Raw genomic sequence first — 19732 nt, 5'->3', positions numbered from 1 at the left:
CAACCCCAAGGAGTTGTGTTTCAGGGGTTGCAGGGACTGCATTCAAAAGAGAAAAGTAGCAGTAGTCTACCCCAATTTGTGCAGAATTCTGTGTTGTATGTACGAGGGGTACATCTCTCTGAGCTTGTTGTAATATCCACCTTATCCAGGTGGGGGCTTTTCCACATTTACATTTTCCTTGCCTGCATGTTCCTCTCCCTTTGTTATTTTTCCTGTTCTGCATGTGGTTTGCACCCTCTAGTGGTTGACTCAATATTTCATCATGTAATGCCCAGCATAGAAACCCGCTGTTCAAATCTGCAGGGAGCTATTGTGGACATAAAGTAGTAGAAGATTTTTTTATTTTGGATTTATATCCCGCCCTATACTCTGAATCTCAGAGCGGTCACAATCTCCTCTACCTTCCCCCCCCACACACACACACACAACAAACACCCTGTGAGGTAGGTGGGGCTGAGAGTGCTTTCATAGCAGCTGCCCTTTCAAGGACAGCTTCTATGAAAGCTATGGCTGACCCAAGGCCATCTCAGCAGGTGCAAGTGGAGGAGTGGGGAATCAAACCCGGTTCTCCCAGATAAGAGTCTGCGCACTTATCCACTACACCAAACTGGCTCTCAAGTATAAAATTGACTTGATTACTAGAGGGGGCAAATCACATGCAGCTCAGGGGAAAACCCCAGAAGCAACAGAAACACCCAAGCAAGGAAAATGAGAATGCAAAAAAGCCCAGGGATGTGTAAGTGAAAGAATAATGTGGAAGATAGATCAGGTCATCCTAATGCAGTGTCAATGACTGAAAAACAAATAAACAATCCAGACCCCAAACCAGGGTTTGAGTGTTTTAAACACAAACTGGACCGGAATACACAGCCTACCTAGGGTTGTTTTCCTTTGGCTTGTTTATTTTTATTTTTTTTAATTATTTACAAACATGCAGGTACAAAATAGATACATTAAAACCTAAAATGTACATTACCCACTCCCTGTTTTCATTTCTAAGCAGTTTGACTAAGACAGGAAATCAGTACCCTCCCCTTAACATGATACAGTTGCTCCCTCTCCAAATACTTCACATATTGCTTCTTGGATTTTTTTTAAACACTTTTCTAGATATTTGCATGCTGAGCAATTCCCTTCCCAGCCTTGACATTCATCACCAACCACAACTGGGAATACCAAACAATAGCAAAATAAGAAGGCACTGCATCCTTTAGGCAGTGTTAAATAAAATTCTTAACGAAGAAGAACATGATATTGGATTTATGCGCTGCCCTTCACTCTGAATCTCAGAGTCTCAGAGCAGCTTACAATTTCCTTTACCTTCCCCGCCCCCCCCCCCCCCAAGCAGACACCCTGTGAGGTAGGTGAGGCTGCGAGAGCAATCCCAGAAGCTCCCCTTTCAAGGACAGTTCTGTGAGAGCTATGGCTGACCCAAGACCATTCCAGCAGCTGCAAGTGGAAGAGTGGAGAAACAAACCCGGTTCTCCCAGTTAAGAGTCCGTGCACTTAACCACTATACCAAACTGGCTCTAATCCTAACACTCCTTCCATCCTAAGACCTACCCTCCCTCTTCTGAGCCCATGATATAAGTTCCAAACCTGCCAAGAGGAGCTAAGACAACAACAAAAACCAAGCCAAGGCACCCTCCATTCCCATGAATTCCCTGTGCCCACCCCATCACCCTGCACAAGTCACAATCTGCCCTCTTCCTATTTGTGGTCCCACCTCACTTTCTCCAGTATGGAAAGGGAACAGTTCCAAAACCCAGTTCTTATCCAGCCTAAGAGAGAGAAAAACTGCTATTTGGGGAAGGACAGTGGCAAGAAAGGAGGAAAAAGGAAAACAGTCAACATTTAGGGAAGGGAGCGATGGGGTAATGGAGAGGAAAAGGAAGAATATAAAAAAGAAAACTCAGACTGTCATAAAACCAGTCACTAAACTATTTGAGTAGGGGTTTTAACAACCGTTGTTTCAGAATGCTCCAGCATCCGGTCAGTACCAAACCCAGCTGGAAGCTCAAACTTGTTTTTCTCATTCTTTTGCTAAGGGAACAAAAAAATCATCTGCATCATCCTTTGGCGTGTTTAAAGGAAATTACACTTGACAACTAAAGTCATGTGTTGAATTTAGGATTCAGTAACTCACCATCAGTAATCATTTTGTGTGCCCACAGCCTTTAGAATTTTTTTTTAAATGTATGTCACATAATAAGGAATTGTGTAGTCTTGGTACACTTTTTTCCCCTCTGTTTCCCTGTTCTAATTGACAGTGTATTTAGCTGAAAAGCTCCAGCCTGTATATATCTTGTTCTTCTATTGTGGGGTGGGGATCGTTCACAAGGCAGAGTTAGGGGAGGGGGTGTATGGGTGGCCAGTTCTTTCCTGACCACTGATTTTGCCTTGTATATTATTGCTGAGGGACTTTAAAAAAATCTCTTTACCTCTGCTAGGTTCTAAAATTGTAAGTGGGGCACCCTTGGGAAGAGTGGGGTGGATTGTCTTGTGTGAAAGTACTTACAGCTGGAATTTACCTGTACGCATCCCTTCTTCCTACCCTTCTTTCCCTAGGTGTTCTTCCACACAATTCTTATCAGCTTGGCAAACTTAGGATCAGGTCCATAGTTTGGATGCCAACTAATATTTCTGAGAGCACAAAGACTTCTACCCTCAGAGCATGATTTCTCTGCCTCCCCCCTCCCACAGCAGCCCCAAATACTAGCTGTCGTTTTGTCCCTGGGGGAGAGGGGACCTAGGGGATAGAGTTTTGACAGATGCTTTGAGCTTGTACTAGAGAGCCAGTTTGGTGTAGTGGTTAAGTGTGCGGACTTATCTGGGAGAACCGGGTTTGATTCCCCACTCCTCCACTTACAGCTGCTGGAATGGCCTTGGGTTAGCCATAGCTATCGCAGGAGTTGTCCTTTGAATGGGCAGCTGCTGTGAGAGCCCTCTCAGCCCCACCCGCCTCACAGGGTGTCTGTTGTGGGGGAAGAAGATATAGGAGATTGTAAGCTGCTCTGAGTCTCTGATTCAGAGAGAAGGATGGGATATAAATCTGCAGACTTCTTTTTTTCTTTCCATGAAAAGGGGAATGTGGGAAAGTCGTAGTCAAAGGGTCCTTGTGCCTGCAGAAATCAAGATCCAAGCCGAGTAAATTTCTGATTTGGTATACGGTCCTAGACTTTTCCAGAATGGATGAATTTAAAAATCAAGCTCTTTTCTTTTACTTTAAGCTCAAGTCAGCTTGACTATAATTTGGGTGGGTGGTTAAGTCTTTGTTGTTGTTGTTTTAAAAAAAATCATAAATAAAAGGTAACCTTCCTAGCAAAGCAGGATCTTGTTTTGCTGTGTACTTTCAAAGGATAGGCTTAAATTCATGCCTACTTCTGAAAGAGGGATGCATTCTATTGATGTTGTAGAAAAAGCTTAGAATACTGAATATGATGCATTGAGTTGTTTAGCAATTGAAATCAGACATGGGAGTGTTTTGCTATAAGATCTAGTCACGGATCTTACCTTGCCTAATGTGTAATGGAAGTGTTCCTTGCCACCTGGCGAAATGATGCAGATAGTCACGCCACACCAGAGTTGGGAGAGTTCTTCCCGGTTTAGCTTGATCTTTAGGGGCCCAGTGCTCTCTTAACCAGCAAGTGGGCATCAAAAGGCCAGTTCTCAAAATATATATTTTTGCCTATACATGCGGTCCTGTCTGTCCCCCTATTCTGTATAGCTTAACATGGGTAGTCTCAGATCAATTCAGCAGAAACATCTCTGGACTTCTACTTTTGGCTTCTTCCGCGAAAATTGTTGCATAGAGTTGCTAGCCTCCGGGGTGGGGTGGAGGCTGGAGATCTCCTGGAATTACAACTGGTCTGCGGGTGGCAGAGATCAATTCCCTTGGAGAAAATGGCTGATTTGGGAGGTGGGCTGTATGGTGTTATACGCTCCACTGAGAACCCTCTCATCCCCAAACTCCACCATCCCCAGGTGTTTTCCAACTCCGAGATGGCAACCCTATCCATCCGTTATCATGCTGCTCACATGTTGCTTGCCCATGTCCAGGGACAGATTAGACAGTTTATAAGGATGAGCAAATGTATTAGTGGAAGAGGCCCTATGGAGGATCCCTAGAACAGGGAATTAGGTAAGCCTGACTGTTCTTGAATACATCTTTATCTAGCACTTCTGTCTCTGTCTCTGTAACCACAAGGGAAGCGCCGTGTGACCCATTGCAAAGGTAGGTAGGCCTTGCTTCTGAAACCTCATAGCTCTCTAAGCAAGCCCGTCCTTGCACTTGTTGCACCAACGTTAAACCAGTTCAGCTTGTCTTTTAAAACCAGAGCTCTCGCAGAGCATCTACTGGGTTTCAAAGCCTCGTAGTGTTACCGACTCAAGGATTTTCCATTTAGGCTTCTGCTTGATCTGGTCCAATGAATGACAAGAGATACAGTGGAAATGTTAAGAGAGCTATATGGCAACCTGTGAATGTCTCACCACCGTGTGATAATAGTTGCTTGACACCTGGGCTGAAACAGTGTGTGATAGCAGCAGCTCCTGCTCGGTAGTCTGGTCCAGTAGCATCCTAACGTATGCCTAAAAACCCCCATCATTTTGTTTTAGAGTGATATTGCGGTGCTTGCTCACTTTCCTGAATTATCCCCGGTAGATTGTAGCTTTAACCCAAGTTGCCAGCAGCTAAATTGTTGCAGCTAATGTCGTTTGCTAGTGTTGTGTAATATGTTATGCTAATGTCAGTTTAGCTTCGGTGAAAGTTGGGTGTGCTTGTAAATGATTAACATTTAAGCAAATTGCAACCTGTGTTCACTCGAGGGGTGTGTGTGTGTGTGTGTAGTAGCTTGTGTGGGTGAACAGAATTTTGAGCAGCAGATTTCACTGATGGTTTATTTTCACCCATATACTGCATCTTGGCTTTATATCAATTAAGGCTAAGGGTGTTTTAAAAGTCACTGATGATTCTGTTCTTATGGACCAAACTGTCTACTGCTTGTAACTTTAATCCTGCAATCCCTCACGCAAGTAAGGAGCTTAGCATTAAGCTTCCTGCTCTCCTAATAGTATTAGATGCTATCTTTCTCAGTGCTGTTTGCAAACTGTTGGTGCGGTGTTGTAAGAATGCTATGGGTTGCATTAACTAACGTTGCTTCTAACAATTGGTTTTTCATCTTTGTATCTAAGTGGCTTCACTTCCTTATACCCATATCTTTTATTGTAATCTGTTCTGAAATACAGGTAGAATGTCTGCGTAACTTTTCTGCTTTCGTATTCAAAGTGATAGAGGCCATGCAAAATGTTAAGATAAGTTTTTTAAAAGACATTTGTTATTTCCCTAGCTTCTCAAGCCTGTTATGTGGGCAAAGCCATAACAGGGTAGCCCTAAGGAAAGTTAAACCATTTTAAACCCATGGACCTCTGTTTAGGATTGACATGTTATTTGCCTGGAAATTACTGTGATTCATCCTTGTCATGTGGCTGACTAGAGAAATGGTTTAAGTAAATTGGGGGAGGGGGAGTGTCCCTACTCTAGCTTAACATTGTGCTCCTAAACTTTTTGTACTAGAGTAACAGCATGTAGTAAACATCTGGTGCAGCAATTACAGTTCCCCACCCATTGCATCTATTTAGTTGTATAGCATAGAACTGGGCCAGAAAGCTGTCAGCGTTTTGAAAGCTGACTATCTCTCAACACCTGGATGCAATTAACTTATTTTCAGCCTAACAGTGTGCTCAACAAATTGCAGAACAGTAATACACTACAAAAAAAAATTCAGTCATAAAAATTAGCCTTAGAATCCTCCAATCACAGTGAATTTGGTCCAGACACAATGCTGCTATTCTCTTCCTCCTCGCTGGTTGGCTCTAGCCATGGTTTATAGTTACCTAACTATGGTTAATTCTAATTAGGTTTCTCCCTTAGTCAGGGTGCCTGGTCTCTCATCGAAGCCTAAGTTTAAATCCCGGTTAGGACTGGTTACCTGATGACCTTGAACTAGACGAGGATGCTTAGATTTGAGTCCAGTAGCATCTCAGAGATGAACAAAAGAGCAGAAATACAAGAACTTGCTAACCAAGTCCCAGAGTCCATAGTTCTGAAAGCAGCAGTGCTATGGCTTTAATGTCGGACAACCCCATACACTGATAGTGAAGTGCTGCAATCCTAAAGAGAGTTGCAACCTTCTAAGTTCATTGAAGTCAAGTGAGTTTTAAAAGGATGTAACTGGGTTAGGACTGCACTGTTAGTTTCCTGAACTTTTCAAAATATGCTGCAAAGTCTGTCTTTTTGAAAAAGGTCTGCAATGTATATTTGCTTCTTGACAATAGGGCTAGAAATGGAGCTATTTGCAATATAACTTCCCATACATCTCTCTGTTTCGTCAGGTGTCCATCTGTTCTTTGTGTTACTTTTTGTTACTTTTCATGCATGGTGATAAACTACATTAGTAGTCCTTTCACAGTATCTCCAATATCATATGTCTAGTGCAAAGTACTGTATTTGCCGGCGTATAAGACGACTGGGCGTATAAGACGACCCCCCCAACATTTCCACTCAAAATATAGAGTTTGTTATATACTCTCCCGGTGCCCATAGTGGCCTCCCGATGCCCGCCCACCTCATTCTACATACCGTCCAGTATTGCGCGGTATCCAGCGCGGCGGGTCATCAGCATGGCTGCAGCGAGCATCAGCAGCGAGACAGGGGTGCCAGCCTTTTCAGCGTAACCGGCCTGTTCTGCTCGGCGGGAAGCAGTGGCGCTCCGGCCCGCCCCTTGTCTACGCAGAGCTTGCACATGCGCACTTGCGCACTAGTGCCGGTCAGAGGGAGATGCAGGGGCGGGCCGGAGGCGCTGCGGTCGCGCTGCAGCCGTACAATGGTGACAATGACAGGTACTGTAATGGCACTATGGGCAGCTATGTCTATCCCAACTGCACCCGGAGTATAAGACGACCCCCCCACTTGGAGGCATGTTTTTCAGGGCAAAAAAGTAGTCTTATACGCCAGCAAATACGGTATGTCTTTGCACTGTGATTTGGCATTTATGCATTCCTTTTTTAACACAATCTTTTCCCCTTTTTGCAAAATTAGAATTCCAAGATACCTAATTAAACTCTTGAAATGTTTCCTGGCTAAGCTTCATTAAAAAAAAAAAAGATAGGGAAAGAGAGATCTTGTTATTGCAGCATCTTAAAAGCTGTTACACGGTGGTAACTGATGTATCATGTTATTTTTGTTTAGTGGTTTCTGATTACAGGTGCCACCACTACTTGACAACCTTCATTTCTTCCATTAAAATAAAGCCTTATTTGTTTTAAGAAAAATAATTTTTGGCTTTTATTTAATGGTGCTTTGAAAATCTTTAGTAATGTTTTTAGTAGATCTAAATTTTGTCACTGTTTTACACCATGTTGTTCCTTCTGCCCCTCCGTTTTCTCTGCGCCTGTGATTGTCCCGTCTAGTAATTCTGCTGATGTCACTGGCTCCAAAACTTCCTGGTTTGGATGAGAACGAGGCTGGATCCCTTGATCGGCCGATGGAGCGACAGGAGGCAACAAGCTCCGAGTCTCGAAAAGCTACACCCGGTGTTCGCAAGAGACCTCCTCTGGCATTGCCAGTTCCTAAAAGTCCCAGTCAGACTGTCATGTCATTTCCTAGGTCACCCAGTTTTTTAAGCCCCATGAAGTCCCCGAGTCAGTATTTCCAGATCTGTTATTAAGTCCAGGTTTCTCCATCCAAATAATCTTGCTTATAGCACCACCAACTAGATTCGTTCTGGTGTTTACTTGCTGTTGTCAGAGGATCTGTATTTTTGTATGTTTTTTTTCGTTATCTGTGTGGCTTTTGTTGCTGATTGCTGTTTAAACTTCTAGCTGTTTTTTTTTCTGCATGTACATCACGAAAGTTCTTCTAGCTCATCATGCTTCAGTGTATCTCTAACAATATATGCCAAGTGTGAAGTTCACATTTGCACTGACATGAAGTAAATGTTGACAATTGCGGATGCTTGATGCTCAGATATGTAAAGACCAAATCAAACGAAATAAAAGACTTTGAAGCGGCATCACTGTGTTAATTGTAATCTTTACTTGGGGGGTTTCTCCCTCAGCTGGGTACAAAAATAAGATCACTTCTTTTCTCCAGGCAATTGTGGTTTCTCTGTCCCCCCCGCTCATGTGTAGCATTCATTGTGTGCAGTCTGATTGCACATTTGTTGAGACTTCTGTTTCTAAAGAGATTCAAAGCAGAAGGAGGCACCATGCAATATAACTGATCATACAAACGTTTTTTTTAAAAAATCGTTTCCCCGCCCCCCCCCCCCAATATAACTTTACACTGACATTAGGCAGTGGTTTTAATCAAATAAAGAGTATTATCGGGTTGGGATGGAAGAGTGCTGGATATATGAGTTACTGTGTGTAATTCCTTCTGTTTTTGACCTTTTTATAGAGGAAGGATATGTAAAAATGTTTCTGCGCGGACGTCCTGTTACCATGTACATGCCCAAAGATCAAGTGGAATCTTATAATTTGGAAGCAAAAGCGGAACTACCGGCCAAGAGGCTTAAACTGGAATGGGTGTATCCTTTTCTCTCTTTTTTTTTTTATATTTTAAACTGAAAGTGGTTTATTCTTTGCAGCTGTTTAGTTAATGAAGTATGGAATGTTCTTAAATGAATCAGGCATCTTTTGTTTTGGGAAATGTGTACAGTTTCACCAGTAAAAATTTGGTATTAATGGTAATGAAACTTCTGTTCTCCATCTTTATGCCAAGTGGCTAAGCAGCTGCAGGAAAGTGTCACCTGAATTTAGCCTGAAGGTTACGTTTTAAAACAAGTTAATTATCACAGGATTAAATTTAGGCACATAGTGAGAAAGTAGGACACTATGATTGCTAAGTATAATGTACCAAGAACAGATTTGTTCTCTTTACTAATAAAATAATATATTTATAGTATTTGCACAATTTTCTAAGTTGCATGCAATTCTTATTAGGAAAAATTTACAACCAGTTGGATATTTTTTTGCAAAGTGCCACCATTACTTTGGGTTATGTTCTAGCTGGAAGGATAGATCATGCTAGAATTTGTTAGCTCATAGAGCTAGGTTGTGGATTGTTTTTCTTCAGCCATTGGCAGTCAACCTGTTTAGCACTAATCAAGCCCACAGTATGAATTAGTTCCACACAAAATGTATGTAGGCTGTTGTAAGATCATAAGAGAAGCCATGTTGGATCAGGCCAATGGCCCATCCAGTCCAACACTCTGTGTCACACAGTGGCAAAAAACCCACAAAAAAACCAGGTGCCATCAGGAGGCCCCATTGTTGGGGCCAGGACGCTAGAAGCCCCCCACCCCAGCACCAAGAATACAAAGTATAATTTGCCCCTGACAGAGAGTTCCAGCAATACACTGTGGCTAATAGCCACTGATGGACCTCTGCTCCAGATGTTTATCCAATCCCTTTTTGAAACTGGCTATGCTTGTAGCTGCCACCACCTCCTGTTGCAGTGAATTCCACATGTTAATCACCTTTCGGGTGAAGAAGCACTTCCTTTTATCAGTTCTAACCCAACTGCTCAGCAATTTCATTAAATGTCTGCGAGAAAGGGAGAAAAGTACTTCTTTCTCTGCCTTCTCTATCCCATGCATAAAAGACCTTCCAAGTTTCAAAAGGATTGGACCAGGGGTCCAATTCAATGAGCCCCAAAGGAAGGTGCCCTCCTGCGTGAGGTCTGGATTCGACCCACCTACATAGTTTGGATATTGCACAGTTATGGTGTTAGAGCAGTCGTTTACAACTGGATTGATTAAACCACATAGTTGCTGTAGTGTAACAATAACACAACATCCCAGCTCTGTGTACATGCAGCCTTAGATAGCAGCTCTGCCGTATCTGCTTCTGCATTGACTTCCAATCCTAATTTTGTTTTCCTGATTTATGCTGTGATTCCTCTAAACAGCAACTGTTACCATTGCTGTAGTTTGTATGGCACCCAACGCAATCTTGGTATTAAGTGTGCAGAAACCTTGGGACATATTGTAGAAATGGCTTGCAGTGCTTTCCCTGTGTTGAATAATTGCATACATAAATTGTTCTAAACCTGGGATTAGGGTTGCCCCTCTATCCGACGGGGGGCTCCTGGGTCCTCACTAGGATTTTGTGCTGTATGTGCAAGGCATGCATGGTGCATTGACATTACCTGCAAGTGACATCATCACACCAACGATACTCTAGTTCTTTGGCAAAACTCTATGATTTTGAACCCAAATATACCATGGAGTTTTGCCAAAAACCTAGAATGGCGGTGTGATTACATCACTTCTGGGTGATGTCATCACATTGTGTTTCAGGGCACTTGCAGGCAGGGAGGTACTCACAAAAGCAGGGAAGCCCCTGCACAGACTGGGGGGTTGGTAACCGTACCCTGGGATACCACCGTCTATGGAGAAGGTATCTGTGAATTTCCTGCATTTTGCAGGGGGTTGGACTAGATGACCGTGGATGGACCTTCCAACTCTGTGATTCTATTATTCTGTGTGTGCTTCTGAGCAAGAAGCTAATCATGCTGGATAGGTGGGAGTTGTGTAGCAATTTTGGGAAATCCTTGGTTAATTAGGTGCCTGCCAGCTCCTTTCGGTTTCTATATTTCCTATCTGCACTTGTTCAAAATGTGTCAGGAAGTAGCCAAGGGCAAGTAACTTCTCTGATTATTTGTTTAGTTAGAAACACCAATGATCCTTTATTTTGAAGTTCCTTCCCTGCAGCCATTTTCAAAACTCAAGAGTAGGAGAACATAATATGGAAAGCTGCCATGGATATAATTAAGGCATCTAGATTTAAAAAAAACAAAAAACTTGCTTTGGTGTGACTTTATTGTTCACGCTAGTTAGGAGAAATGTGTTAACCAAGGCAGATTGATTCATCTTTGTGGGCATTATTATTTTATTTATCATATGACAGTTACAGACAGGAGGCATATGATATAAAATACGTAACCAAGTTGATACAACAGCCGATCGACAAGACACTCCACAAAGAGAAGCTGTTGCATTGTGTTTGGTGGGAGTTGATAGGTGACATATATTGCTACCTTCCGTATAGATTATCTCTCATTGTGATTTGATTAGATTTGTCTGGGGTTTGCACTCGTAGCAGTAGAATGAGAATCTGGCTCGTTGCTAAAACACACACAGTGCCAACCCCCTTTGCAATCTTGTTTCCATCTGGCTAGTTAACATTAAGTTAATGAAAGCAATCATCCTGAACGTGGGGAAATGAAATCAATCCTAGTAAGAGACTTGTGGGGGGTGGGGGGGACGGGGAGAATGTATTGGCTGACCTAGTGGAAGTCACCTCCATCCAGACAATGTTCATTTAAATAGGAAAGTAGCCTTGAAACTTATTTTTAATGCTTTCGGCTTCCACACATCCTTAAAGTATTTTAAGGCATAGTGTTGGCAAAAAACACAGAACAGGGAGTGAGTTGTGCTTTATAGAAGCATGACAATGGAAATATATCCACCCATATCTGAGCATTGAAGCTAGGAATGTGGACAGAATAGTTTAGACAATAACAGGGCTTTTTTGGTAGAAAAAGCCCAGCAGGAACTCATTTGCTTACTAGGCCACACACCCTGATGTCACCATTGTTTCACACAGAGCTCTCTTTTTTTTAGAGGAAGCCCAGCAGGAATTCATTTGCATATTGGGCCACACCCTCTGATGCCAAGCCAGGTGGAACTGCATTCCTGCTCAAAAAAAGCCCTGGACAATAATGGGTTGAATCCAAATCCATAATAGTTTAGACAATAATGGGTTGAATCCAAAGTTGGTTTCCATCAATGGAAAGGGAGGACTTCCCTCCCCTTCTTCTGATTTCCCCCTTTCTTTTCAGACTTCCTGTTTGCCACTTGTGAGTTAGGAAGCAACATTTTAGGGAGCTCAATAAGTTGGAGAAGAAGGGAAGGCTTACCTTAGGATCTAACCCCCTCTGTTCTCAGTCCTCCTACCAACAGCTTTGGGTGATTTGGGATATGTTGTGGGCTCTTTAGTCCGCTTTCTTTCTTCTCTCCTCCCATCCTCTGACTCTGTTTCCTTCTTTTCTGTTTCCTGGCAAACTGTAATCTGCGAGAATCAGATCCACCTTCTGTGTGCTCAGATCCACTTCCTCTTGGGAAACCATGGCTTATTCTTACTTGTGGATTAGACAAGCATGGGTTTCCAAAAACTGTAACCTGCCATGAAAAGGCATGTTCTGGTTTGCATCTTTGGTTTCTGGGGAAATTCTGGTCTGTCAAACTACCAGAATTTCCCCAGAAACCAAAGATGCAAACCAGAACATGCCTTTTCATGGCAGGTTACAGTTTTTGGAAACCCATGCTTGTCTAATCCACAAGTAAGAATAGACCATGGTTTCCCAAGAGGAAGTTGATCTGAGCACATAGAAGGCGAATCTGAGGGAAAAGCATGGAAGCTTACAGCTTAGGGAAAGCATGTAAAGAGAGCTGGAGGGTGTATTTACACTGACATTGGAAACTCACCTTTTACATTACCTAACGTTCTCACAACTGTTTTGCATCTTTGCTGCCCGAAGCATCTATATTTGTTTTGGTGAGATGAGTTTTGGTGCTGCTGTTGCAACGTTTTTCTCAAAACTAGTTTTGTTCCAGTCATTTCTCTACAGGCGTTTCAAACTTGTATTGTAGAAGTTTTCATGCGTTTTAAAAGACTTCTCCAAAAGCCACAAGGTGCAGTAATTTGCATGAGAACTGACAGCACTTGAAATTTTTACATATCATTGCTTGCCTCATCTTGTAATTTAAATTATTCCGTCTGCCCTCTGATCAGAGACACCCCCCCCCACACACAATTGAAACACTTTCAGCAGGAAATATAGAAGTTTGGCTAGGCAAAATGAGCACAGCAAATCCACCAGTGTAAAAGGAAAATAATTAAAGTGGAATGGTGGCAGGCAATTTGAAGAGTCTAAAACTCTGGATCAAACTGAATGTAAAAACACCCGAAGTGTACAGGGCACCAGAAGGAGGGATCTTTTTATGTATGTCTGTCTACCTGGAATGTTTTGCTGCTTCTATTTGTGGATTAGGAATATTTGCAGCCTGGCCTGCTTACTCGTGTTCTTTTCATGTCTGTCTGCAGAGCTGGGGCTGACACTAGGCAAACAAGGCGATTGCCTAGGGTTCCAACCTTCTGAGGGCACCAAATTGGGTGCCCCATGTGACTCGGTGATGTTATCAGTGCAGGGGGGAGCACCAGAAGTTAGCCTTGCCTAGAGTACCAGACAGTCTAGGGCCGGCCCTGTCTGACTGTCTCCCTGGAATGTTTGCTGCTTCTATTCGTGAATTAGATTCATTGTGGGATTTGCAGCCTAGCCTGCTTACTTGTGATCTTATTCATCTCTAGATGATTGGTTTCCAGTCTTTCGCTTGCTGCAGAGCCCTCCCTAGTGGGTACTTGAGCAGTTCCTCCGTCTTGGTGGAAGGATCCATTTCGGTTGGCATGCTTTTCTGCCTTTTGGAATAGAACTTATTACAGCCAGCAGGGGGGAGAGCTCCATTCAGTTCAAAGCCTAATGTCCTAACCAGCCAGCAGATCTGATGTCCTAATTTACACCATCGCTTGGAACATTTCAGGAAAACGTTTGTTTGTCTTCAAAGAATATACCATCCCCCAGATTATCCTGGTCAGTGGCTCCGTTCAAGGTCTGGTGTGAACAACTCCAGCTGTTCCTAAGAGGGAAACTGATGAGTACTCTCAAGACTGTTGCCCCTCTGGACGTGTTTACAGCCCTGAAACATCCCATTTAATGCCACACTTGTTGTATCTTAACTCAGGCACTCAGGTATGGCTACAGGGGCCGGGACTGTCGCAGCAACCTGTACCTTCTTCCAACAGGTGAAACGGTCTATTTCATTGCATCGGTTGTTGTATTGTACAACGTTGAAGAGCAACTGCAAAGACATTACACCGGTCACAATGATGACGTGAAGTGGTAAGTCTGACCATGTTGTGGCCTTTAACACAAATCGGGAACCCTGGAACAGATAGAAAAGCTGCTCTAGAGTAAAGGGGTTTTTTTTAGACTTCTGAAACAAAGTCCTAGGTCTCCATGAGCCCAGGCGTACATTCACCAATAAGATGCACACCAACTCATTCATTTTAAATATTTGGGTCCAGTTTTTCTCCCCACAGGGAACCAAAGCAGCTGTTAACAGCAAAAGAGTATAATAAGCCAACAGAACACCCTCCTCCCCAAACAGTGTCTTGGACTGGTCCCAGATTCTGTGGCTGGCTTCTTCAAAAGCACCAGCTGCAAGCCACAGGCTAAGAGTTAAGAGGTCAAGGGACCTTCTCCTCTTGCCAGCTCCTTGCACCCAAGGGCTCGCACCTTTGGCCACATCCAAGCGTTACCAGTGCCTGCAACAGGAAAGATAGAAAAGAACTGAGAGGCTGTGCAGCTGGCTAAATGTTCTCTCACTAGCTTGACCTTGCCAAGTTTCAGAATCTAAGTGGGGTTGGCCTGGGTTAGTACTTGGACCACCAAGGAGGTCCAGGGTCCTGACTCAAACAATGGCGAACCACCTCTGATCCTCTCTTGCCCTGGAAAACTCAGGGTCGCCATAAATCAACTGTGACTCGACAGCATTTAACACCGCTGACAATTCCTCTCCTGTGCCTTGCTGAACTGTGCTGCAGTTCTCTTGCTAAGAGTACATTAAATGCTGAAGCAAGTACATTTATAATCATTTATATAGAGCTTCACACACATTTCTCCCTCCCCCCACTGATTCTTAGAGCAAGGCTGCCCTACCTAAATGAGGGGGCTGCTGGAAATGTCGTCTGTCAAAAGCCACACAATAAATTCATGGCTGAAGTGATGTTTCGAGCAGGGATGGAGACAGTGTTTCTGGCTTTCAGCCCATTTTACAAAATAATCATGCCCAAAGAGTTCTGCATTCTTTTCTTACATTTGCTTGCAATCTTGACGGGGCTTGTAAAATCTGAGTTTGACACAGCTTTCTCTTGTAGCCTCGCTGTCCACCCAGACAGGATCACCATAGCAACTGGCCAAGTTGCTGGAACATCTAAAGATGGGAAAGTAAGTCAGTCTGCTGGTTCAGAATCAGAGTTTTGGTTCATAGAAATGTGGGTGTTCTATCAGGAGCTCACTGCAGCCCCTGTGGCATGTGGCCCTCGGCAGAAGGTTTTGGGGCTATGCGAGGGAGGAGGGATCTGTCTGGGAAAAATGGAAGAAGGGAAAGATCCTCTCGCATGTGCTTCTTCTACCTATAGCAGGGGTGGGGAACCTTTTTTCTGCCAAGGATATTTATAACATCATTCGCGGGCCAACTTAAAAAAGTGCTCTGCCAAGGGAGAATGATTCAGGCCAGCAAAATTAATGCAAATAATTGTTTTTCTATTTGAAGTCATGTGGGGAGAACCTAATCTGGCACACACACACACAGCCTGCCGCCCTAGGCAAGTGCATAGGTCCAGGGCTTTTTTGTAGAAAAAGCCCAGCAGGAGCTCAGCGTATTAGACCACATCCCCTAATGTAAGCATATTAGGTCACACACTCATTAGCATATTAGGCCACACCGTCTGGGATAATCAAGTGCAAACTGAACAGTGACAGCAACTTTTCCAGGCCCTGCAGCAATTCTGGCCGGCCGGCCAGGCCCCAGGGAGGCTGCCGCACAGTACATCTGGGCCCTGTGATACCTGCTGGGCCCTGGGGAGGCTGCAGCACAGCGCGGCTGGGCCCCATAATCCTCACTGGCCAGCCAGGCCCTAGAGGGGGCTGCCACATGGCTTGGTTCGGCCCAGCAATCCCCAAGGGCCACACCAAGTGACCTCAAGGGCCGTATACAGCCCTTGGGACAGAGGTTCCCCACCCCTGACCTATATGTTCCAGCTTCTGTTTGTTAATCCTTATTGTCTCCAAGTGGAAACCCATACTTCTCAGTTTCTTGCTTAGTTCAAAAGAACTTAAAGCCTTGAGTATAAGATTTAAATCTTCCTATTTTGCAGGCCACACCTGCTGCAGAATGAAATTCTGCTATATTTGCTTTAAAATATTGAAAATAAGGCTTGGGTCCTCTTTAAAAACAAACATCTTTTGGTAACTAGAACTATGGCTGTCTTGCTTATAGACAGAACAAAGTTTGAGTCTAGTGGTACCTTTAAGCCTGACAAAGTTTTATTCGAGATATAAGCTTTCGTGTGCAGGCATGTGCGTGCACACGAAAGCTTATACCTTGAATAAAACTTTGTCGGTCGTAAAGGTGCCACTGGACTTGAACTTTGTTCTGCTGCTTCAAACCAGCGGGGCTACCCACCTGAATCTTGCTTAGAGACAAAATATTAGATATGTGCAAATATAGCAGAGATAAAAACTCAGTGAGGCAAATGTATTATCTCTAAAACAGAAACTTCGGTTACTAATAAGGGAGGGTTTAGTAGGAGTTGAAAATAACAAACAATATAGAAGAAGCGTCCTGTCTCAGAGACTTGTAAACCCCGCGTGAGGAAAGACTACAACAAATGGCCATAAATTGAAACTCAGTCTTTACTCTCCAGTCCACCCCAGTGTATTGATTACCCAATTGAAGCATCGCAGTACTAGCTAATTAGGCATTTTGTCACATAGCTGTGGCAGGAAATACATGCAGGCTGTTCTGTTGTCTGTAACCTTAAGCTAGTTAAGACAACAGCATGCCTAAACAATCAATTCTTTCATGACTTCAGGGAGGGAACTTGCAAAACTCTCACAAACCAGCTCTCTTCATTTCCTGCAGTTGCCAGTAGGCAAATATACAGACTCTGTCAGTCTCCCATGTGCTTTGCTGCATTTCCAAAGATTGCTCTCTAGTGGTTCCAGAAATGCATTGCAACCTTGTTAATAAAATGTTTTCCCCCCCCCAAAGCCCTCCATTGCTATAGCAGAGAGCCCCAAATGCAAGCTGCAGCTGCAGTTTGTTAGTCATTTTTTTGGAAGTGTTGTTTGAAGTGGATTTTTAATGTCAGGCTACAGATGTCAGGAAGCTGGATTTTTGAAAATGTATTTTACCATTTTGCTCTCTTGGTACTGAGTTGGATGTAATCTTTCCTTTGGTATCCATATTAAAAATTACCAGGGCTTTTTTTGAGGAGGAACACAGTTCCAGCTGGCTTGGCATCAGGGATGTGTGGCCTAATATGCAAATGAATTCCTGCTGGGCTTTTCCTACAAAACATTCTGTGTGAAACCATGGTGGCATCAGGAGGTGTGGCCTAATATGTAAATGAGTTCCTGCTAGGCTTTTTCTACCCAAAAAAGCCCTGATATAACTGAGTTTCAGATTGCCTCACACGCCTGGGTCCCATAATCCTTGCAGCAGTCCTCTGTTTTAGATCTTCTCAGAAGGGCTGATCTGTTGCAGAAGAGCAAGATTCACATCCACTAGTGTCTTAGAGATCAACAAGAATTCCAGGGTAGAAGCTTTTGGGAGTCAAAGCTTATACCATGGCCCTGGCCTGGATAGCCCAGGCAAGGCCAATCTTGTCAGAGCTCAGGAGCTAAGCAAAGCCAGCCCTGGCAAGTTACTTGGACGGAAGACCTCCAAGGAGTAGCAGGGCCAGGATGCAGAAACAGGCAATAGCAAGCCACCTCTGAGAGTCAGTTTGGTGTAGTGGTTAAGTGCGTGGACTCTTATCTGGGAGAACGGGGTTTGATTCCCCACTCCTCCACTTGCACCTGCTGGAATGGCCTTGGGTCAGTCATAGCTCTCGCGGAGCTGTCCTTGAAAGGGCAGCTACTGTAAGAGCTCTCTCAGCTCCACCCACCTCACAGGGTGTCTGTTATGGGGGAGGAAGGTAAAGGAGATTATAGGCCACTCTGAGAGACTGAGATTCAGAGTGAAGGGCAGGATATAAATCCAGTATCTCCTTCTTCCTCCTTCTCTCTGAATGTCTTTGCCTCCTAGCCCCAGTAGGGGTCGCCAGAAGTCACCCATGACTTCCAGGCGCACACACACAGAATAACAATAATAAAGAAGTTTATACTGTGAAAACCTTGCTGGTCTTTAGCTTCTACCAGGCTTGACTATCTTAGATTGGCACTGTTATTTCCATGGTATGAAAGGGAGGGAACAAATAAGATTTTTTTTTTATCAGTAATGTATTGGTATTTGGCACACAGCTTATTCTGCTAGCCATATTACCATTTCCTACTGTTGTGTCTTGAGCCTTTGCTCTATGATGGACTATTCAATTAAGGAAAGAGCTTGCTGTATGTTAAATCAATTGTTTTTAATTTCCGCTGAACAAAATCAGACTTTATGTGACCTTTTGTGGAAAAGACTTTTTTTTCCAATTTAACATTAGGGAACATGGAACAGGGTCTTCTGTCCTACTTGCTTGTGCATGTATGAAGAGATGTCCCTCTCTTTCACTACTGTATTAGATAGTGTTCACAAGTGCATTTTCAGTGTGCTCAAAAGTCCATTTCATATTCCCCCGTCTTTGTGAAAGGTTGTTTTCCCAGCCTGACCGCTGCTTTTTTGGTTTATTTATTCACTTCCTCCAGCAATTACTACCCCATGTCCGCGTTTGGGACTCTGTCACTTTGAATACTCTGCACGTTATTGGAATGGGGTTCTTCGACAGGGCGGTCACTTGCATTGCGTTTTCCAAATCGGTGAGTCATATTTTCTTTCTTGTAAAGTAGTTGAGTGTGCTTTTGAACACTAGTGTATGCTTCTGAAAATTAAGATCAGTGGATTGGATCCAGACTGAATTTTCCAGCTGCAGAAGAGAAGTGTCCTACCTCCCCCCTCACTGATCTCTGCCACATGCTTCTCCTGGGGGGGCAGGGGACCCCAAGCAGTGACATGTGGGGGGGAGAAAGGTCTGCAGTAGGAAAGGAAAATCTCAAGGAACCCCATTTGGACAAAGAGCCTGCCAAGAAATAGTGGAAATTGTCACTGTTGTCTGGATCCAGCCCTGTGGGCCCAACTCCGCAGGGACAGAGCCAGCCCTAGACTGTCTGGCACCCTAGGCAAGGCTAACTGCTGACACCCCCCCTGCATTGGTAACATCATCAAGTTACATGGGGGGCACCCAATGTGGCGCCCCAGGAGGCTGGCACCCTAGGCAATCACCTAGTTTGCCTACTGGCAGGGCCGGCCCTGAGTGGGAAAGCTTCCTTTGCAAACAAGTGCATTTTTGTGTCATTTGTGCAGGAAGCTTTATGGTGGATTGTATCAAATGTTGCTTTACTTTAATCAAGCAAACCTCTGTGCTCAAGCTTGTTCTGTTTCAGTGAAATATTGTCTTTAATTAAGAGCTTAAACTGGATGGAAGTTTCCAAACAGGAATTTTAAAGCTCTGTCCATTTCACCCATGAAACAAGTCCCCTCATTACTGCCTCTGTCCCTCAGTTGCGAGCAGTGTTCCCTCTAAGCTGAGTTAGCATGAGCTAGCTCACAGATTTTTAGCCTCCAGCTCACATATTTTTGTCTTGGCTCAGGAAGGATGACCCCAGAGTTCAATAATTGATGCAGCAGCTCACAACATTAATGCCAGTAGCCCAAAAAGTAGTTTTGCTCACAAGACTCTGCAGCTTAGAGGGAACACTGGTTGTGAGTGGTTTTCAGACAGGGGCAGGCTAGTGTGGTTTCCTTGTTATTGATGCAGCTGCCAGTACAGTGCAGCACCAATG

The 19732-nt window shown here is 43.8% G+C and overlaps 1 protein-coding gene across 9 annotated transcripts in view; it reads left to right on the top strand.

Moving 5' to 3' along the window:
• EML1 (EMAP like 1) overlaps positions 1–19732 on the top strand; it is a 216436-nt gene that overhangs the window by 162380 nt on the left and 34324 nt on the right. For 5 of the 9 annotated variants that reach the window (XM_060263011.1, XM_060263006.1, XM_060263008.1 and 2 more), the window contains 5 exons: positions 4208–4234; positions 8459–8588; positions 13874–14023; positions 15061–15130; positions 18599–18709. In XM_060263011.1, the coding sequence (XP_060118994.1) occupies positions 4208–4234; positions 8459–8588; positions 13874–14023; positions 15061–15130; positions 18599–18709 (488 nt within the window). The remainder of the gene's footprint in view (positions 1–4207; positions 4235–8458; positions 8589–13873; positions 14024–15060; positions 15131–18598; positions 18710–19732) is intronic. The other 4 variants (XM_060263007.1, XM_060263009.1, XM_060263013.1 and 1 more) reach the window with 1 other exon arrangement.

The sequence above is a fragment of the Heteronotia binoei genome, chromosome 21, assembly GCF_032191835.1.
Source record: "Heteronotia binoei isolate CCM8104 ecotype False Entrance Well chromosome 21, APGP_CSIRO_Hbin_v1, whole genome shotgun sequence".
Lineage (NCBI taxonomy): Eukaryota > Metazoa > Chordata > Lepidosauria > Squamata > Gekkonidae > Heteronotia > Heteronotia binoei.
This window is presented reverse-complemented; position numbering and strand designations above follow the sequence as displayed.